The 21,989-nt window shown below is 45.3% G+C and overlaps 1 protein-coding gene across 1 annotated transcript in view; it reads right to left on the minus strand.

The window, feature by feature from the left end:
• Positions 1 to 21,989, minus strand: part of cftr (CF transmembrane conductance regulator) — a 68,187-nt gene that overhangs the window by 2,823 nt on the left and 43,375 nt on the right. The window contains exons 12-26 of the mRNA XM_080475717.1: positions 18,677 to 18,771; positions 16,680 to 16,766; positions 14,548 to 15,334; positions 14,283 to 14,411; positions 14,162 to 14,199; positions 12,623 to 12,909; positions 12,463 to 12,542; positions 11,301 to 11,451; positions 7,508 to 7,735; positions 6,734 to 6,834; positions 5,880 to 6,110; positions 3,237 to 3,392; positions 2,144 to 2,233; positions 1,748 to 1,920; positions 1,311 to 1,416 (exon numbers count right to left, since the gene is read on the minus strand). Of these exons, the coding sequence (XP_080331843.1) occupies positions 1,311 to 1,416; positions 1,748 to 1,920; positions 2,144 to 2,233; positions 3,237 to 3,392; positions 5,880 to 6,110; positions 6,734 to 6,834; positions 7,508 to 7,735; positions 11,301 to 11,451; positions 12,463 to 12,542; positions 12,623 to 12,909; positions 14,162 to 14,199; positions 14,283 to 14,411; positions 14,548 to 15,334; positions 16,680 to 16,766; positions 18,677 to 18,771 (2,739 nt within the window). The remainder of the gene's footprint in view (positions 1 to 1,310; positions 1,417 to 1,747; positions 1,921 to 2,143; positions 2,234 to 3,236; positions 3,393 to 5,879; positions 6,111 to 6,733; positions 6,835 to 7,507; positions 7,736 to 11,300; positions 11,452 to 12,462; positions 12,543 to 12,622; positions 12,910 to 14,161; positions 14,200 to 14,282; positions 14,412 to 14,547; positions 15,335 to 16,679; positions 16,767 to 18,676; positions 18,772 to 21,989) is intronic.

Raw genomic sequence — 21,989 nt, forward strand, 5'->3', positions numbered from 1 at the left:
ACAACAAACAACCATCAACAACAAGTTAAAAACACTTGAACAACCATCAACAACAAACAACCATCAACAACAAACAACCATCAACAAGTTAAAAACACATGAACAACCATCAACAACAAACAACCATCAACAAGTTAAAAACACATGAACAACCATGAACAACAAGTTAAAAACAAGTGAACAACCATCAACAACAAACAACCATCAACAAGTTAAAAACACTTGAACAACCATCAACAACAAACAACCATCAACAAGTTAAAAACACATGAACAACCATCAACAACAAACAACCATCAACAAGTTAAAAACACATGAACAACAAGTTAAAAACACATGAACAACCATGAACAACAAGTTAAAAACACTTGAACAACCATGAACAACAAGTTAAAAACAAGTGAACAACCATCAAAAAGCTTCCGGGGTTTTGTGGGCGACCATCAGAGTGCCTGTTTGAAAAGAGGAGATTTGAGGTGGGATTTTAAAGTGACTGTTCAGAGAGTTGGTTCTCATTCAGGAATACCGATTGGACTTCCACCTCCGTCTCCTCACTCTCCCCCCTGATGACCGCCGACATCGGCTCCTCTGCTTCTTCCACCATTTCTGACTTCTGCTGCTCGAAAACCACAACTTCAACAACCCTCCTCCTTTTTCTAATCGGCCGATTCCATCAGATTCCGGTCTGGTTTTCATCACAGCACAGAAACGTCTGTTCGTCAACAAAGACTCCAGATTGCTGCTGACTGTTATCAATCCTCCTCTTCCTCCTCCATCACCCACTGCATCCTCCTCCTCCTCCTCCTCCTCCTCCTCCTCCTCCATCCATTGGACTATCAAACACTCCTGGACCGGTCCAAGTCACGCCTCTCTTGTCACACTCGGTTCATTCAGTTAAAATCTTTTCTTTGCTCCTCCGGTGTCCCCCAGGGCTCCGTCCTGGGCCCCATTATCTTCAAGAATTAATCTTCATCTGTTCCACAAATCAATACTGTTACACCGCTGTGCGGATGATTCTCATCTCTACTTATTGTAATCCGCCAAGAACGCTGGCGCGTCGTTAATATTAAGGCTAAGCTAGCCGCTCGCTCCAACGAGAAAACCAAGCGAATAAAAGGTTCCCGACTTCAGTTCTGTCGTCTTTTGGAAGACGAACGCGTCACTGTGCTGAGAGCAAGACGTTCTACTGGGTAGAAATGTCCAGTTCACTCCGTGTTGGTTCATAAAAAGGAGTTTCTCTGAGTGAGAACGTCCCGGAAAGCTTCCAGGAGTGGAAGTTTTTACGGATGAAGATGAAGGCGGAGTTTTACCAGGAAGGACTGGCACTCCAGCAGCGGCTCCACCCGGTGCTCCGACAGGATGACGGTGCAGCCGGAGAAGGCCTGCTTCAGTATCTTCCTCAGGACCTGCAGAGTTCTGCTCACGCACACACACACACACACACACACACACACACACACACACACACACACACACACACACACACACACACACACACACACACACACACACACACACACACACACACACACACCATTACAGGCTTCATTTACCGTCACTCAGCTTCACATGGTGGAAAACACACATTCACATATGTTCAGCCAACATCAGTTTAAAATGAGTAGAAACACTCCAGATTGTCACCACACGCACACACACACACACACACACACACACACACGCGCACACGCACACGCACACGCACACGCACACGCACACACGCACACGCACACGCACACACACTGACATGGGGTCGAGGTAGGCCGAGGGTTCGTCCAGCAGCAGGATTCGGGCCTTGCTCAGGATGGAGCGAGCGAGACACAGCAGCTGTTTGTGTCCGTTACTCAGGACGTTGCCTCCGTCCTCCAGCTGGAAGTCCAGTTTGTCCGGGAACTGCTCGATCACCGACTTCAGACCCACCTGCAGACAAGGACACGCCACGTCACGCCGGACTCGAACACGGTCACTGCTGCTGCGATTTCTGGGCAAAACTGGTTCGGTGCAATTTAAGCGTCTAATGAAATCTAAGACCAAATGAAAGCCTGTCAAGTTTGATTTCTGTATTGTTTGTTGTTGTTTGTTTGCGTGCAGCAGTCTGACCTCTGACCCGTGAGCGAGCAGCAGTCTGACCTCTGACCCCTACCTCCTCTGTGACCCTCCACAGCTCCTCGTCGCTGTGGCGTCCGTACGGGTCCAGGTTCATGCGGAAAGTTCCAGTCAGAATAAAAATCCGCTGTTCAACAAAGAAAAGAGAAAAAATGTTGAGGATTCTTTGGCCTTTGAAGCGGAAGGGGTCAACATTCACCGCTGAAGCAACAGAAAACACACGAGGCCTCAAACGGACTGCAAACACGGCTGCACAAGTTCACGTCAACGTGTTTAAAGACTATCAAGGTTTGTTTCCTTCACGTGTCTCAGGTTCAGTTTCTGTCATCTCCAGCTGTTTATCTCTTTAAACACTACACAAGAAACACTATTACACGCACACACACACACACACATATATACATGAAAGGACAAACGATACGACCAGAATGTAAACAACCAACACACATAGTGAAAAGATGTTTGAGTCCTGAGCTGTAATACCACTTTGTACCACAGGAGGGGGGACGTATCCAGGTTCACCTCTCGGCTGGGCGCAGCACCAAGACAGAAAAATAACCTTGGAAATGAGGCATTTCTGAAGGTTTTACTTATTTTGACTGCAAATAGTTCTGGGTACATTCTGGAAATGGACTGAACTTCAATCTCTGCACTGCCTGAAGGTCCAAGGATCAACTTCAACATGTGACTTCTGGTCTATAAAGCTCTGAATGGTCTCGTGCCTAATTACATCTCAGATTTACTTCAACCTTTGAACATTTAGACCCCCGAGGTCCTCAAGAAGACGTTTACTAAGTGATCCAGAGGAACATTTAAAATGCACACATAAGTCTACTGAGATCAAAGCTGCTAATTCTAAGATGGACAACGTGGATTTATGTTTCCATTCACTCTGCACATTCAGAGAAATATGCATTTAATTCGAATTAAACCACAATGAATGCAATTAATAGTTTTTATCAGTTCTAAATATTTACGCCTTGAAGGTCACAGACATTCATATTATCAACTTAAATGTTTTTTTATTTATTGCAAATTATATCATTATCACAATAGCCGAGAGCATTTTCTCTCATCACATGTTGACACCTCAGCGGTCAGTGGTCCTAATGTTATGGCTGAAGACGTACCTGTGGCACCACTCCAAACGCCTTCCTCCATGTCTGCAGTGAGACGGAGCTCCAGGACACGCCGTCGATGGAGATTTCTCCGTCGGTGGAAGCGAGCCGCAGCATAGCGGACAGCAGGGTGCTTTTCCCCGAGCCGGTCCGACCCAGAAGACCCACCTGGAGCAGCACAGCACACACTCCTCACACTCCGACCGCTCCGAGTGACCAGCACACTGCCTGGCAACTGGCTGAGCTGACATCCTGCAGCTCTACAGCCACACCTGACTCTACAGATCTTCTGGTGACTCTACAGCTCCTCTAGTGACTCAATAGCTCCTCTTGTGACTCTACAGATCTTCTGTTGTGATTCTACAGCTCCTCTGGTGACTCTACAGCTCCTCTAGTGACACTAAAGCTCCTCTAATGACTCTATAGCTCCTCTAGTGACTCTACAGCTTCTCTAGTGACTCTACAGCTCATCTAGTGACTCTATAGCTCCTATAATGACTCTACAGCTTCTCTAGTGACTCTACAGCTCATCTAGTGACTCTATAGCTCCTCTAATGACTCTACAGCTCCTCTTGTAACTCTACAGCTCATCTAATGACTCTATAGCTCCTCTAGTGACTCTACAGCTTCTCTAGTGACTCTACAGCTCATCTAGTGACTCTATAGCTCCTATAATGACTCTACAGCTTCTCTAGTGACTCTACAGCTCATCTAGTGACTCTATAGCTCCTCTAATGACTCTACAGCTCCTCTTGTAACTCTACAGCTCATCTAGTGACTCTATAGCTCCTCTAGTGACTCTACAGATCCTCTGGTGACTCTACAGCTCCTCTAGTGACTCTACAGCTCCTCTAGTGACTCTACAGATCCTCTGTTGTGATTCTACAGCTCCTCTGGTGACTCTACAGCTCCTCTAGTGACACTAAAGCTCCTCTAATGACTCTATAGCTCCTCTAGTGACTCTACAGCTTCTCTAGTGACTCTATAGCTCCTATAATGACTCTACAGCTTCTCTAGTGACTCTACAGCTCATCTAGTGACTCTATAGCTCCTCTAATGACTCTACAGCTCCTCTTGTAACTCTACAGCTCATCTAGTGACTCTAAAGCTCCTCTAGTGACTCTACAGATCCTCTGGTGACTCTAAAGCTCCTCTAGTGACTCTACAGCTCCTCTTGTAACTCTACAGCTTCTCTAGTGACTCTAAAGCTCCTCTAATGACTACAGCTCCTCTTGTGACCCTATAGCTCCTCTAGTGACTCTACAGCTTCTGTAGTGACTCTACAGCTCCTCTTGTAACTCTACAGCTCTTGTGACTCTAAAGCTCCTCTAGTGACTCTACAGCTCCTCTTGTAACTCTACAGCTCTTGTGACTCTAGAGCTCCTCTAGTGACTTTACAGCTCTTCTGTAGTGACTTTACAGCTCCTCTTGTAACTCTACAGCTCTTGTGACTCTAAAGCTCCTCTAGTGACTTTACAGCTCTTCTGTAGTGACTTTACAGCTCCTCTTGTAACTCTACAGCTCCTCTAGTGACTTTACAGCTCTTCTGTAGTGACTTTACAGCTCCTCTTGTAACTCTACAGCTCTTGTGACCCTATAGCTCCTCTAGTGACTCTACAGCTTCTGTAGTGACTCTACAGCTCCTCTTGTAACTCTACAGCTCTTGTGACTCTAAAGCTCCTCTTGTGACTCTAAAGCTCCTCTAGTGACTTTACAGCTCTTCTGTAGTGACTCTACAGCTCCTCTGTAGTGACTCTACAGCTCCTCTGTAGAGGCTCCCTGAAGCTTTCACTCAATTATATGGATCTGAACCTTTTTAAGTGATTATAATTCCACTTGTCTGTTTGGACGATTGTCTGATGTCCAACAATCGTCCAAACAGACTTTTATCTCCTGACTGACGATGCTGAGAGGAGTAAAACCGCTAAAATGGCTAAAAACTGGTAAAACAGGTCAAATAGCTAAATCTACTAAAGAGGATAATAAATATAGAATCTGCTGTTCTAAATCATAGCTGTGATTGTTCATAAAAGCTATAATAGGGATATAAATACAGTTTTATGAGTGTCCTATCCCCTTTTAACAGATTCAGCATGTTCAGCAGAACTAGATTCATTTCTACAAAGTGTGAAGTGTCTTAAAACGATGTTTAGGTCAGGAATGTTGGAGACTTCTGGCTCTGTAATGCTGTGATCCATCTTTTTATATTTGAAAACAAGAAAAATAAGTGTCAATCAAATATAAGGAAAAAATGACCTTCCTCTGACCTTGCTGTGACCTTGCTCTGACCTTCCTCTGACCTTCCTCTGACCTTGCTGTGACCTCCCTCTGACCTTGCTCTGACCTTCCTCCAACCTTGCTGTGACCTTCCTCTGACCTTGCTATGACCTCCCTCTGACCTTGCTCTGACCTTCCTCCAACCTTGCTATGACCTCCCTCTGACCTTCCTCTGACCTTGCTGTGACCTTGCTGTGACCTTCCCCTGATTTTGCTGTGACCTTGCTGTAACCTTGCTATGACCTCCCTCTGACCTTCCTCCGACCTTCCTCTGACCTTGCTGTGGCTCAGGGTTGACTAGCTCGTGCCTTTATAAAGACGTGACCGTCATCACAGGTCCAGGGTTCAGTGAAGTGACTCCCACAGGTAAAGACTCACGCTCTGCCCGCCCTCCACGCTGAAGGAGATGTTGCCGAGTACGGCCCGCCCAGCCTCGGTGTACTTCACCGTCAGGCCCTGCACGTCCATCTGGCCCCGGTTGGGCCAGCAGTCGTGGGCGTGTGGGTTGTCGATGACGAGGTCGGCGCCTCCTTTACCGCCCGACTTCTTGGGCAGCGGCTCCTCGGGCGGCAGGTCGATGAACTTGAAGACACGATCCACCGAACGCATCTGAAGGATGAGGAGTCGATGAAGGGAGGAGAGAGAGTCTTCCACCAGATTACTTCTACGACATGTGGCAAACACGCAAACTGCTCCTGGTTTATCAGGTCAAATCAGGTTTCCGTGTTGAAACCAGAGGCTCAGACCCCGTTTGCGCAATGTTTCAGGTGAAAACCCATCCTTTTGGTGTTTTCGTTTCAGAAAAGTCGTATCCACGTGGCGAGCTAACAGTGGCAGAGCTAACAGTTACTACGGCCGAGCATGAGCAGGACCGGGAGCAGCGTTCCCGCAAAGATGCGTTTTCCCCCGTTTACATGGAGACAAAGTTTTGGAAAAGTTGCGTTTTCAGTGACCCCCGAAACAAAACAAAGGTTTTCTCTTCTCACTTTTAAACGTTGTCATTTAACGGGCCTGAGCCACAGAAGAACTTCTACAAAGAGCCCGAGGAACCAGAGAGAAGTGGGAGGAGGGAAGTGTGTGTGTGTGTGTGTGTGTGTGTGTGTGTGTGTGTGTGTGTGTGTGTGTGTGTGTGTGTGTGTGTGTGTGTGTGTGTGTGTGTGTGTGTGTGTGTGTGTGTGTGTGTGTGTGTGTGTGTGTGTGTGAGTGTGTGAGTGTGTGTGTGAACAACGTACCAGCCCGTCCACAGTGATGCTGGTGATCACGGCCCATTGGAAAGTCCCCAGGATGAGCATGGCCAGAGCCACGATGATGCCGATCTCCCCCGGCTTGTCCTCTGTGGAGCACACACACACACACACACACACACACACACACACACACACACACACACACAGTCATGAGCCTGGTCCAATCACAGCTGCTCCCTCTGATCTTACACTGTCCGTGGCTCCATGAGAAGGAATGAGCTGTGAAATGAGGCTTTAGTCTGAACTCGCAGGCCGTGACACAATACGCGGGGTTTTTTACGGGTCCAACTCCACTTGTGATTTCTCATGCAGGTCATCAAACAAACACTCACTTCCTTTTTATCCGGTGGTCATTAGACAACATCTTCTCATGTCTGGATAGTTACACTGTAGAAGACGTATTTCCCAACTACAGACGTAGCCGCCAGCTAATGCTAAACACGTAGTCGCCATACATCCAACGGGTCGCGTTTCTATTGCCGGGCAAACACATAGAGACCAAATGGGAACAAAATGTTTCGATTTTTACTTGAAAACATCATATAAACGGGGAGTCAATTAGCTTTTATACTACATGCAGCACATCACTACTGTGATATTTACCCGTCTGAAAGCAATCAAAGCACAACACGTCCAAGACGTTCATCGGCTATGATGTGAGGCGGTGAACCGTTGTGTCAGTCGATACACATCTGGAGATTCCCAGGCCTCAAACTACAGCAGCTTAGTACCAAGCCGTCTACGCGTGTCATCACTCACGGTTGGTTCCTACAGCGATGAAGGCGGCGGCGGTGAAGAAGAGGACGAAGATCATGTCGCAGCGGAAGAGGAACCAGCGCAGCGTGGTCAGGTAGTGGAACCAGGTGGCTGTGTGGGTGTTCAAGGCTTTGTGGAAGAGCGCCTCGAAGTAGGTCTGACGGCCAAACGCCCGAATGGTCCACAGACCCTTCAGAGAGATGATGAGGTGGGAGAAGATGGGGCTCCGGGCTGCAGGAAAAAGAAGACTTTAAGATCATGAGGACAAGGAAGAAAAGCTACCCGCACTTCCTGTTTGACAGATGTTTGGTCTGATTGTGTGGCACACCTGTACACAGTGTGTGGACAATCCACATTCAGTTCTAGCAGGTTTTACCTGGTTTGTTCACCTACGATCAGCTCACAACTCTTTGGTGCTTAAAGCTCAACGGCCTTTGTCTGATATTAAGAGACAGACTTTTATTGTTTTAATAAACAGAACAAAAATAAAATAAAATAAAATAAAATAAGATAAAATAAGATAAAATAAGATAAAATAAGATAAAATAAAATAAAATAAAATAAAACAAACTTAACTAAACAGAACAAAACTAAACTAAACTCAACTAAACTAAACTAAACTAAAACAAACTAAAATAAACTAAACTAAACTAAAACAAACTAAAATAAAATAAAATAATATAAAATAAAATAAAACAAACTAAACTAAACAGAATCGAACAGAACAAAACTAAACTAAAACAAACTAAACTAAACCAAACAAAAACAAAACAAACTAAAATAAAATAAAATTTAATAAAATTCTAATACACCATCAAAATCAAGGGGACATTTTTCAGCAGGGCAACTTAGATAAATAAAGTGTACGTTATGTTAATTTTGTGTTCAAGTCTAAGACCCTGTTTACGCAACGTTTAAAAAAAAAAGGCATTGTTGTAATGACGTAGTTTTCAAATTGGGCCACTAGTTGGTGCTGTTGTTTGTATTTGTAATAAAACCCCACACGCGCAGCAGAGAACCACACGCTGTAAACTTCAGCAACGGGGGAACACTGACGTTCTAGTGGACAGACGAACAAGTTGGATTGTTATTACGTTGACTGTCAAAATAAAAGTAACAATCCCAGGAGAATATGGACTGGGAGTCATGACACCACAGAAGAAACACTGTTCTTATTGTCCATCTACTGAGACAGTTGAGAAACTTTTTTATAACTTCTGGCAGTTGACCACTTACCTTTGTACCGTTTCAAGCTATTCATTGGACTTGAGTAAGTTCATTTGCAATAAACAACTGGAAAAATGGAGGCGTTCTAAAGGGTTCGACTGGTAGTGTAAATGTTAAAAAGTAAACATAAAACACAAATGATTTCTAAGTATCCAGTTAGTAATCCGCACAATAAACGTGGTCTTTCTGGCCCTTGTTCACACAATGTTTTCAAGTGAAAACGCTGAATTTCCGTTGCGTTTTGGCGCCTCTTCACTTAACAACGATGCACGAAGCCAATGCAAATGCAACTTTTTGAAAATGGCTCTCAGGGTGGAACTTTTTGAAAAAGTTTGGACCTTTCCATCTCCATGGAAACGGGGAAAACTGAATTTTCCGAGAGATGTTTGGCCTAACATGAAAACGACATAGTTTTTCAGCACTCCCTGTGTAAAAACGAACTTCCTTTTTCAAAACGCTGATGCGTAAACGCCAAAACGTTCCTGAAACAAAAACAAAGTGTTTTCACTTGAAAAGTTGTGTGAGCGCGATCTCAGAGATCATTATGTTAGAAAAACAGAGCTGTGAACATGTGAAAGAGGATGAGTCACATGGTACACGAGCCAGCCGCTGGAAGTTTTGAACAATATCCCTCTATTGTGAGTTGACATATTATTGATCCATCACACAGTAGAATTTAGCATTGAGCTCACTTTCTTGCTGTAAATACATCTTCTGAGTTCAATAAGTGAAAAGCGGGTTTGTTTTCTCATTGTGTGGCGTTAGGAACTGTGGCGAGCTGGTGAATTCACAAGAAAAGAGTCAGACTCTTCAACCGAGCCTGCTCCCAGTAGACCACTGCACACCACAACCGGACAATATCACTCCACTCCAGCTGGACAAGAAGTGGTGCAATAACAATAATAATCTATAAGAACGTATTTACTGTGTAAAATACATCCACCCCCATATTCTGTACATGTCCACACTTATAGGCACCGTGTGCATATTTTTCTATTATATTGTATCTTTATCTGCTTTTTTTAGTTCCTGCTATGTGTGCTTCTTTCTCTGTACTATCCTGCTGTACCACTGCAAATTTCTCCACATGCGAGATAAATAAAGGGATATCTTATCTTATAATGTAATAAGCTTGACTTTAGTTTGCCTTTGAACAGGAAGTGACTCCGATCTATAGAACTTTTCCTGTTTTAATGTGTTGAACGTGAGAGATGAAGAGGCGAACGCAGGAATGACCCGGCGAACTGGAACTATGATCTGCCATGGACAACAAACTGTGCTTGGACTTTCCACTGTCCGACATGATGTTCTGGACACGGAGTGACACCAGGATGGGGATGGAGGAAATCCCAGCTCGGCTCATGTCTCCTGCCCAGGAAACACCTCAGCTGTCAGCAAACAACACACACCGAGTGTGTGACCGAAGCAGGGAAACACAGCATCCATGACTCTGCTCACTCAAGTGACAGTCTTGTTACTTCTGCAGAATAATACTCCGGAGAAGAGGAGGCAGCCACAACATTAAGTAGAGTACCTGTATTAAAGAGTCGTAAATATATTCCATCACATCAGACAAGGTACCACAGTAGAAATGTTTTTTTTGGAGTTTTTTTTTTTTTTTTTTTTAATGTTCAGGTTGATTTTGAGAGCCCGTCTCACCACTGTGGTCCACATCTCTCACTTCTGAAACATCTGTTGTTTGTGATTTAAAGGGACTGGTGCTTTGTTCAGAATACTACAGTACTGAGTGATGTAATGCCCAGGAAACCGCTGCCATGTGTGCAGAGATAATATAATACCTGACAAATCTCAGATTCTAATTGTCATGAGAGGGAAAAGAAAACAGCAGAAGAAAAGTTGAAAGTCGTCAGAGCGACTCTCTGGATCGGACGTCCATCGAATCCGGACAGAAAGAGAGGAAATCCCTGAACACACACACACACACACGATTCTGCCTGGGTTTGAACCAGGGACCGTCCGGCTGTGAGGTGACTGTGATCCCACTACACTGCAGAAACTGTTTGAGAAGATGATTTGTTGAGGAAACGTCTTGACGTGTTGTTAAAAACAAAGATTTGCTTCCTGTATTCCTGAAGATGATCCTCTGAGGAGGCTTTTAATACAACTGTAAAAACAAATCATGTATATAGATCATCTTTCTGACATACAGGACACGCCAAGGGGAGATTAAAGGGAGACATGAGTTACTTCACCAAGTAACTAGTTACTTTAAAAAAAAAAAAAATCATTTTGTGTAACTATATGGTTAATCACAATAAAATATTTCAAATATTAGCAGAACCCAATTTTAATATCATAAATCTGATTTGCACTTTTTTGGGGGTCGTTTTATTTTGACAGTCACAATCCAACTTGGCGGTCTGTCCACTCGAAGTTCCGTGTTCTCCCATCACCAGCACCAACTAGCGACCCAACATGAAGACGACGCCATTGTCAGCCTTTCCTTGTAAACTGTTTTCAAAACTTTCAGTGTGAATGGGGCCTGAATGAATGAGAGACCACCGTCTCAGTGTCAGGACCAACTGTCCAACTTTGACTGGACGCTCACCTTCAGCCTCCAGGAGTTTCAGCTGCTGTCCAGTTCTGAGGAAGTACTTCCTGAGGATGACGAAGATAATGGCTAGAGGGATGGCGGCGATGAAGATGTACGGCCGCATGATGGACACGGTGAAGATGGCGCCGGTGACGATTAATGTGAGCTGCGAAGACGTGTGAGGGGGGAACAGAACCAGAACACACCTTCTAGAAACCAACCAAACAAAACAGCTGGATCTGATCCCAACAACTAAAGAGCGACTGTGAATCCATGAGCCGGAACATTATGACCACCTGCCTCATGTGGTGTGGACTGTCTGTGCTGCTAAATCCCTGTTTGAATCCCTCCCAACTGTCCATCTGTCTGTCCTCTCCTGTTGTCTTCTTCTACCCTCTAACCCCGACCAGAACTCCACAAAGTCTCCTCCTCTGGTTCTGGTTCTACAGGAAGTCTACTCCTCTGAGTCTGGTTCTACAGAAAGTCTCCTCCTCTGGGTCTGGTTCTACAGAAAGTCTCCTCCTCTGGGTCTGGTTCTACAGGAAGTCTTCTCCTCTAGTTCTGGTTCTACAGGAAGTCACCTCTTCTGGGTCTGGTTCTACAGGAGGTCACCTCCTCTGGGTCTGGTTCTACAGGAAGTCTCTTCTTCTGAGTCTGGTTCTGCAGGAAGTCTCCTCGTCTGGGTCTGGTTCTACAGGAAGTCTTCTCCTCTGGGTCTGGTTCTACAGGAAGTCTTCTCCTCTGGGTCTGGTTCTACAGGTTGTTCTACTGCTCATGTAGAATTGTTTTCTAGAATCTGTTTTCTCTGTAAACCTGCCTTGAAATGACTGCCGTATTTGGCACAAGTGAAATTAATTAAACTGAATTGAAGTAAAATTGAATGCAGTGTCTGAAAGTGTGTCGGGGGTCTGGTACCACGATGTCCTGGAGCCTCAGTGGGACACATGTTCCTGGACCACCTTGAGTCACTGAATAAAGCTCAGAGCTGCAGTTTTGGCTGTTAAACAATTACAATCTGATCCTTCTTCATCTGGCTGTAAACTACATATTTCCTTTAAATTGTTTCTGCTTCATGTCGTCTTTAATCACTAAATGTTGACTTGCTGCCTCAGATGTTCGACCAACTAACAGGTGTGGTGGTGAAGACGTGTTGGAGGACGTATGAGGTGGTGAATACCTGTATGAGGTCAAACAGCACCAGAGGCAGCATGTCGTCTATCGTGGCCATGTCCTTGATGAATCTATTCATGATGCGACCTGAAAGACAACAGAGCGTCTCCAGCATGGCCGTACCCAGAGACAACGTGTCGGTTCAGAGGTCAGATGAGTGGAGGAACCTGTCTTCATGGTGTTGAGGATGGCCATGGGGGCTCGCAGCACGGCGCCCAGCATCTGCTCATGCAGTCGTTTGGACACGGTCAGCAGCGTGTGCACCAGCGGGAGGCCCCTGAAGACCCCCAGGGCCAGCACGCTCTCCGACGTGGCCACGTAGATGTAGATGATGTAGTAGGCGCTGGTGGGCGTGACGATGACAGCCAGGTGGACGGGAGGGGAGGACGCGTTGGGCTGCTGCTCGCTGATGAAGTTGGGTGAGGACGGGTTGGCTCCGTCCCTCCAGATGGTGCTGGCGAAGGTGAAACATGGACTGAGTTTAGCTTTCCTGTTGTGATATACTTTGACGATCCTCTCAGGGGCTCTTCTGGTCCCGCTGACATGTTTGGACGTCTTCTGCGGGCTTCCTCAGAGCTCGGCGTGTGGACGTGTCCTTCTATCAGAAGAAGACTGGAGAGGCACTCAAAACTCTTCAGCATTAATTTGTCGCTTAAAAACAAACAATGTCCTTCAGTAAGAAATGACAAATTGAACATCATTCAGGTCGGTTCCATTATGTTTCTTACAATTCTGATATTTACATAATTACCTTGAAAACACAATTATACAATACAGATACAATTTGTTGAAAAATATTTTTGTTTAAAACAGTTGCACAGAACATTTCGTTGTGGTAATAATATTTTCTAACAACATTATTTCTATCTGTATTTAATTCCACAGATGAGTTTGTTAATTTCTGAAGAGGGATTATTTAAGTGTTAATAAATCTCATTGAGTCACCCGAGGATGATAATATTTTCGTATATAACTGAGTTTTCTGTCCATAAGGAGATATTTCACTGAGAACTTATATTTGTGGCCCTGTTTTTAACGACAAGTTTTCAAGTGAAATCTGAAAACTCGTGCTGGGTTGTGGGGGTCCGTTTACTCAACAAAGGTGCTCAGAGCAACCGGAAACACAGGTTTTTTGATAGCGGCTCCCAAGGTGGAACATTTTGAAAGTGTTTTTACCGTCTCCTTGGAAACGCTGCTACTACACATGGCACCACGTCCGTAGTGACTAGTTGTTCTGCACATGCTCAGTAGAGACAATCAGAACAATGTTTTCCTCCAGAGTGTCATGACTCCCAGTCCATATTCTCCTGGACTTGGTACTTTTATTTTATATAATAATCCAACTTGGTCGTCTGTCCACCACAATGTCTGTGTTCTCACACTGTTGATGTTTAGAGCGCGTTGTACTCTGCGTGTGTGGTTTCATTACAAAAACAAACAGCACCCACTAGTGGCCTGGCATGCTAACTACACTGTTTTCAGCGCTTCTGCTCTTTACGAGTAAACAGACATCGTTTTCAAAACATTGGCGTGTAAACATGACACTTTTCTAAAATGCTAAAACGATCCATTTTCACTTGAAACGTTGTCGAGTTCAAAAGGCCTGAGTAAACACCCAGAATTGCTAGCAGCCGGGCGAGGTGTCTTGTTTTTTGTGAATGAAAATATCCTCATGCAACAATAACGTGACCTCTGTTCAGACTCACTCTGTGATGAGGAAAATGCCAATGACGGAACCAGCAACCTAACGGTGGAAAAGGAGAAGAACGAAATAAATGATTTAATTCGAATATACAGAAGCAACCAGGAAAGGTGAAGAGGTTTTACTTCAATGACAAAGATGAAGAGGATGAAGATGAGGACGTAGACGAGGCTCCTGCTGGTGGTGATGTAGCGCAGGTAAGTGCTCCATGAGGTAGTTTCAAAGACGTTGCCACGTTCATCAGCAAAGCATTGCTGTGGAGACGCAGAGGGAGTCTTTAACCCTTCAAATTCACAAGATTCGCTGGGACTAAGATCACAGACTTTTATGTGAGTCGACACAAACATTGTCTCGTTAAGATAAAGACGCCGAAGCATTAGAAAGCCGTACCTCCATGTCTTCTTCGTCCACTTCCTCACTGATGTCATAAACGCTGTCCTTGGACAGGCGGCGAGCGTAGATGTCCAGCTCTGATGCCAGGTCGCACTGTGGTGTGATGGACAGCTTCCTCCTGAAGGACGACTGCATCTGCTCGCGGCGCTCTTGTCCCTGAGCGTTAGTGATGAAGGCCAGCACGGACTGACGGCGCTGCCCGTGCAGCTGCTGCAGCCCGTGGTGGTACGCGTTGCTCCTCGGGAGCACTTCCTCCACCTGGTCATCTTCGGGCACCACGGAAAACTTCCTTTCCGAAAGCTCGTGCACCCCGTCCTCCATGGAGGCGGACTGACCGTTTGAGGGCTGCTGGGAGTTCCCGATGAAGGAGAACTTGCGGGCGGCAGTCAGAGGGTTGAGGATGAGGGAGTGTTTGCGTTTTTCAGGATGGCCGTCGCCTGCAGGAGGACTGGGAGCTCCGGAGCCAATGATTGGAGGAGGCACATGGCGGAAGGACTGGCGGATGGGCTCTGGCCCTCGGAAGCCGGCGGTTTCGTCGATGGAGACTCTGCGCAGGGTCTCTGTGAGGATGGAGCCGCGCCGCTCGGCGTTGATGTTGTCATACGCTTCGAGGCCGAGGAGGAGCGAGCTGAAGTCCGGCCGCTTGGCCTGCAGCTCGGAGAAGGTGCCATAGAAGTAACAGTCTCCGTTGTGCAGCAGCAGGATCTTGTCAGCTCGCTTGAGATGCTCCAACTTGCTCGTGACGACAACGCGAGTCTTAGAGGCCATGAGTTTACAGATACACCTGCATGAAGACGAGGAGAGAGTACAGGCTTTACAGTAAGTCTGACGAAAGACCGGCTGCACAGAAGGTACAAATACTATAGAGCAGTGTGTCATCGTCAAAGAAAAATCCTGCAATCACTGTTGTGAATGAAAAAACATATATATATTTTTTGGTGTCTCTGCCGTTTACTGTTGACAAGTTACCCTCCATACTGCCACTGCTAAATGAGTTATAAAAGAAATACCTCTATCACTCTGTCAGAGAGAGAGAGAGAGAGAGAGAGAGGGAGAGAGAGAGAGAGAGAGAGAGAGAGAGAGAGAGAGCAGAGAGAGAGAGAGAGAGAGAGAGAGAGAGAGAGAGAGAGAGAGAGAGAGAGAGAGAGAGAGAGAGAGAGAGAGAGGAGAGAGAGAGAGAGAGAGAGAGAGAGAGAGGATAATACGTATGTATAATACCAGTAATAGTGAAAAGTATCAACATCGTAGCAATAAAAGAGAAACTATAAATAAGCATGGTCATGTACTTGAAACTTGAATTGGACGTTTCTATTTTTTCAAGTAAGGGGAAAGACAAGTATAAGAAATATTTAGTTCTTACTGCTCCTTTCCAATCATGGAGGTGTTGATTTGAAAATGTCGAGTGCATTAAATGTATCATGTAGAAAATATGAAAGTAAAGAACGCCACTGTTCCTGATCTTTTCTCCTGGAGTGGAGGAAAATATTAACATTCACTTCTTTTGTTTTTTTTAATCTCTGTTTCCCCACAGTACCATGCAGTAATGCGAGTTTTGACTTCTGTAATATGCAGGATTTATGGGGGCGGGTTATTAGCCCACCACTCAACCCCCAACCTGGAGGGCGGGGGGGGGGGTCACTGTTGGTCTGGTCAGTGTGGGTGGAGCTACCAGGAGGAGAGTTCTCCAGCCGACACACAAACAATTCCCACCAGAGAGGTGGTGAGGTGGTGATCGCCGAGAGACAGGGGCGCGGTGGAGCAGTGGTTAGCGCGCTGGCCTCACAGCGAGGTCATGGGTTCAAATACCGCGTGGAGTTTGCATGTTCTCCCCGTGGACAGGTCTCCAATTACTAAACTTGCACATGGACGGGCGGTGATTGGTGGACCAGCTGTTTGTCGTCGCCCCAAATGTGAATCAAAGATTTTGACTGTTTGTCCACATTTCATCACATTATTGTTCAGTTTTGAAGCGTTTGACATAAAAAAATGCTTGGACCAGTTACACTGTGGTGAAGCAGCCGCTTACTCAGCACAACGCCCGAGACGACAAGTGACGACCTTGAACTAAAGCGGTGGTGTAGTACCCCCCGCTCCCTCCCACATAAAAGGCCCTCTGTTGAGATACGCACTTCTCAAAGATCTCTTTCTCCGTCACAATGTCCAGGTGGGTGAAAGGTGCATCCAGCAGGTAGAGGTCTGCGTCCTTATATAAAGCCCTGAGGGGGAAGGACACACACATAAAAAGGGGAAAGTAAACACGATGACAGAGAGAAAACAATGACAACAGAACAGACGTAGTGTTCGTAAAGCGTGTGAATGAGGAACCTTTTGGAGTAAATCACCTCCAGTGACGATTCACTGAGGATCTGATGATCAGGCTGCAATAAATCACGCCTGGGACTATGAAGCGTCTGACTGTCGTCATCTTCACGCAGATTTATTCCAGCAATAAAACACAACAAGGCCACAGAAAGCTGAGACCATAAAACACACAAAAAGAAAGAAGCTTTGGGAGCTTATCTTTATGTTCAGCTGCCACACGTCAGCACCGCGACTGGACGTTTTCCAGAGCCGTGAAGGTCCAACCCAGGATGTTCCAACGTTAAATAGACATTTCTATGGACTGGACTGAGCATTTGCAAGACAATGTTTTCAAGTGAAAACTGAAAGTTTGGTTTTGTTTTCGGAGTCACTGAAAACACATTTTTGAAAATGGCTCCAAAGGTCAAACTTTTCGAAAACCTTTTTAATTTCTTCTTCGGTCGGTTGTCAAAAGAATAAAACAAGCAAGAGCAAAGATTGACAATTGTACCGACCGAAAGGGTCTCGGCTGAAGATAAACACTTACTACGTCTAACCCAATTAACAAATCAAAACACAAAATGTAGTAAGACCGCATGACATCAGTCTGAACTAAGCTTCATATACGTGAGAGTGAAAGAGTGAAAAACATAATAATACATTAAATTTATACAAGTATACACAATTTATAAATACACATATATACACATCATATCATATTAGAGTTGTACAGGTATATATATACAGTTTATGTGGTACACCAACAATTACACTTATATTTCCTATTTGTATTTATATACTATTACTATTATTATAATACTATTATTACTATTTAGTTTTTGTTATTATTACTATAATTGATCATATTATTAATATCCGTGGTGTTTATTCTAGAGCAATATACTTATCTATAACATTGGTCTTGAAGGTTTTTTAAATGTCTGAACTTAATGGGAACATTTCAAAGTATTATCCAGGCTGTTCCAAAGCTGAACCCCCCCCCCCCCCCCCCCCCCCCCCCCCCGACAGAAATGCTTTATATATCAGGACCGCAGTGTTTAAGTCAACAAGGTCTTGTAATTTTAACGTTTTTGATTTGATAAAAAGACTTTGACTCCGTATCCGTGTAGGTGGTGGAACACGCAACTTTTCTGAAATGCTGCTACTGCACATGAGCACCACCGTTGCAGTAACTAGTTGTTGTGCACATGCTCAGTAGCTGGACAGTAAGAACAATGTTGAACAATTTCATGACTCCCAGTCCAGATTCTCCTGGGACCTGGTACTTTTATTTTGACAGTCACCGTAATAAGAATCCAAATTGGTCGTCTGTCCTCAAGAATGTCCGTGTTCTCCCGTCGTTAATGTTTCTTGTTCTCTGCTGCAAGTGTGTGTGGCTTCATTACAAAAACAACCAACAGCACCCACTAGTGGCCTCACACAAAGACTACATCGTTTTCAGCTTCTCTCACCGTTTCTGTGTAAATGGACATTGTTTTCAAAACGTTGCTGTGTAAATGCAAAACTTTTCTAACATGAGATGTTTTCATTTAAAACATTGTGTAAACGAGTCATTGGCGCACCATCAAGTTCCAACTGCATTTGTAGAGATTTTTAAAAAAAAAATGGAAGGCGGCGCCATGGGCGGAACCGTTTCTATGTCCGATTTTTTTTTTCATGAAAAAACAACAGAAGAGATATTTGTCTCTCACAGACTTCTTCATTTTCCTTATTTTATTGCTAAAAGAGGTGTTTAATGACTGATTCAGAAACACAACAACTCTCGTAACTCTTCAGAATTGAATGAAGGCGCAGCAGAAAGTACCTGGCGAGGCCCAGACGTGCTCTTTGTCCTCCACTGAGGGTCACCCCTCCTTCCAGCAGCAGCGTCTTGTCCTTCTCCGAAAGCAGGGCGAGATCCTGGAGAGGGAGACGAGAGGTGAGAGCTTCAGTCCCATGAACACATGCAGGTAGAACAAAATGAAACAAGAACCCAGCGTGAGAAGGATGAGAGCAGGTAGAAAACTCCAGCATTCCTTATCTCTAAGGTGGAGGTCGCAAACAACCACCTGGTGACCTCGGGGAGGTCAGTCATTCTACCATGACATTTATTTTGTAGGAGCCACCACAGATTAGCTGGAGGAAAGGCTGTGAGCCGAGGTGGAGCCACGGCCTTTAATGCATGTGGTCAATGGAATAAAAGTGCACATTCACTAATGCCCATCCACGTTGTTTCCTCACAAAAAGACACCAGACGCAATAAGCACATGAAGGGAGTCACAACGGGAGTGTGTTCGGTAACTGACAATGGAAAGAGCAGCACGGATGAAGTGACAGAATAAGTTGATCAGCGTTAAACCTTCCTACCTTCTTCCGCTGTCCCGACGGGAGCATGAGAGGATCAAGGTAACAGCTCGTTTAACAGCTTATAAAGTCAGACAGCAGAAACAAAGGACAAAAACAAGTGTCGCACACAAAAGGAAGCCCCAGCAGCCAGTGGCTGGAGGTTTACAGAGGGGAGGACTGTCTGGAGCTCCAGGGAGGAATTACAGTCACGAGGAGCCTCCGTCTGTCTGGAAACACCGGCTCGGACTCACTGCCGGGTTTTATCGGTCCTGCTGCGACTTTTTCTTCATCATTTCAAGATGGTTTTTACTCATCATCCAAACAAAACGCCCCGACACTGAACAAAGTGACACTCCTGAAATCTGTAACGAAATCCACTTAACCTCAGATGCATGTTTTTTTGGAAGGAAAACTGGAATATGAGCCATGTACGCTCAGGGAGAACATGCCAACTCAGCACGGAAAGGAAACAGACTAAAGATGAGACTGATGTCGGGGGGGGAGGACATTATTGAACCAACACATCCTCAGAAAGGGAAGACGACTTCTTGTAGTAAGTAAGTAAGTACATTTTATTTATAAATCGCTTTTCACAGATCAAATCACAAAGTGCTGTACAACGAGGTGAAACTAAAACGATTGCAGCAACGTCACACAGTGGATAATAAAACACATGTGACTTTAAAACACCAGGAGCCGCAGAATAAAAGAAAAATAAAAGTTAAAAGGCAGTTTGACTAGAAGCTTTTCTGAAAAGCGCAGTCTTCAGATGCTTTTTCAAAGAGTCCACACAGTCAAGCTCACGAAGGGACTGGTGGTGCAGGTTATTCCAGAGTCTGGGGGCTCCCGCCTGGAACGCCAGGTCACCCTCGGTTTTAAAATGGGTCTCTGGGATCTTTAAGAGACCCTGGCCTGAGGACCGAAGGGTGCGTCCTGAAGTGTCGGGGCACAACAAGTCAGTGATGTAATGAGGGGCCTGACCATGCAACGCACGGAAGGTCATTTGGAACATTGGACATTATGGACATTGACTGGAAGCCAGTGAAGACTGGAAAGAAGGGGGGTGATGTGGGCCGTTCTGGGTGCTCCTGTCAAAGGTCTGGCCGCAGCATTCTGGACCATCTGTGCCTGTTTGTGGGTGAATAATCGAATAATTTGAATGATTTCTACTTCACAATAATCCTGTTTGCTTCACGAGTCCAACATGTAAACACGTGTTTGAGCTTCACTGGTCGTTTTAAATTACAAAGTGGTCGAGAAGATGGATGAAGCTTTTCCTCCACGACTCAGACTCGGAGACTCAGAAACTGATCTAGTCACCAGGAGTCTGCAGTGAGTGGATTTATGTTTGTTGAATTGAATAGATGATTGCTACCGCCTGCCTGAACGACGGTTTGAATCCCGACCTCCTGCCCAGACCAGGATTTGAATCTCTACCCACAACATGTCTGTCTGTTCTCTCTTTTTCTTCCCTTCTATCCTCGAGCCCCAAACCTGAATAGCAAAAAGTTTCTTCCTGTTAAAGAAAAGTTTTTCCGTTCCAGGGATTTCTCTGTAAAAGTGTCTTTAAATGATCGTGTTGTATTTTGCGGTAAACAAATCGAATTGAATTGAAAGACCAAAAGGTGATTGAGAGAAGTTGTTATTTGTGTTACATTGAGGTTCAGCGTACGTTTCAAGGACTGCGTGCTGCACTAGAACAACTGAGACGTTTGTTTCCAGGTGAAAGATGGAGGGAGGGACATTCTGTCCTGCCTGCTGGTAAACTTCCACTGACGTCTCTCCTCAAACACAGCAGGTCTTCTTTCATCGGGACGGCACGACACTCTTGTTTGCTGTCACATCATCTTGTGTTTTTGTTGAAACCACAGAACTTGTGTGTGCCAGAGGACAAACAGGGTGTGGCCAGGAAAGTGAAAATCCTGGGACAATAGTGTCACGACTCTCCTCGATGGTGGTCAGTGGCTGTGACCATGTTGTCCTCTTTGTGTCACCTGAGGACCTCCAGCTTCAGAGTGAGTCTGAGTCCATGGTTCTCTCCAGGTCGGGGGGGGGACCCAGGTATCTCAGGTCCTCTTCAGTGTGATGGAGGACCATGTGGAGTTCTGCTGCAGTTACAGTCTGAGATATATATCAAAGCTCTCCACCTCCACCTCCACCCTCACCTGAGCCCATAAACTTTGGATCATGACTGAACCTCAATCCAATTCAACTTTATTTATATAAAACCAAATACGGGTCAGTCATTACTGGGTACTTTTTACAGAGAGACACCCAACACCCAACTGAAGGAAGCAGATGGAGGATTCAATCAGCTGAACTGACTTTCCTCTGCAGGGTGGTGTTCCTCATTCTTCATGATGAGAGTTCAACCGTCAGGAGGGACTCAAAGTGGAGCTGCTGTTCCTCCACACTGAGAGGAGCAGCCGAGGAGCGTCGTCTGATCATCGCGCCCCCTGATGGTCTCCATCTGACAGGCAGGAGACCCTGATCCGGGTCCAGGGCCCCGATGCAGAGGTGCTCCCTCTGGTTTGGCCTGAGAGCAGCTCGGAGTGAAACCAGGCGATCTGGAGGACGTTACGGAGGACAGAGATGTCTGAGATTCTTTGTCTCCAAGTCGATGCTATGTATTATACTATACTAACAAAGAGGAAACCAGATGGCTGATGGATGAATGTGACATGGAGGTCTTATATAGGATCGTTTCCACAAATATTTGGTAGTATTGGTCGATACTGGTTCGTGTATATATATATATTCCACTTTTTCAAGTCTTTTTCTAACACAGTTAT

Source organism: Lipophrys pholis (assembly GCF_963383615.2).
Source record: "Lipophrys pholis genome assembly, chromosome: 11".
NCBI classification, from domain to species: domain Eukaryota; kingdom Metazoa; phylum Chordata; class Actinopteri; order Blenniiformes; family Blenniidae; genus Lipophrys; species Lipophrys pholis.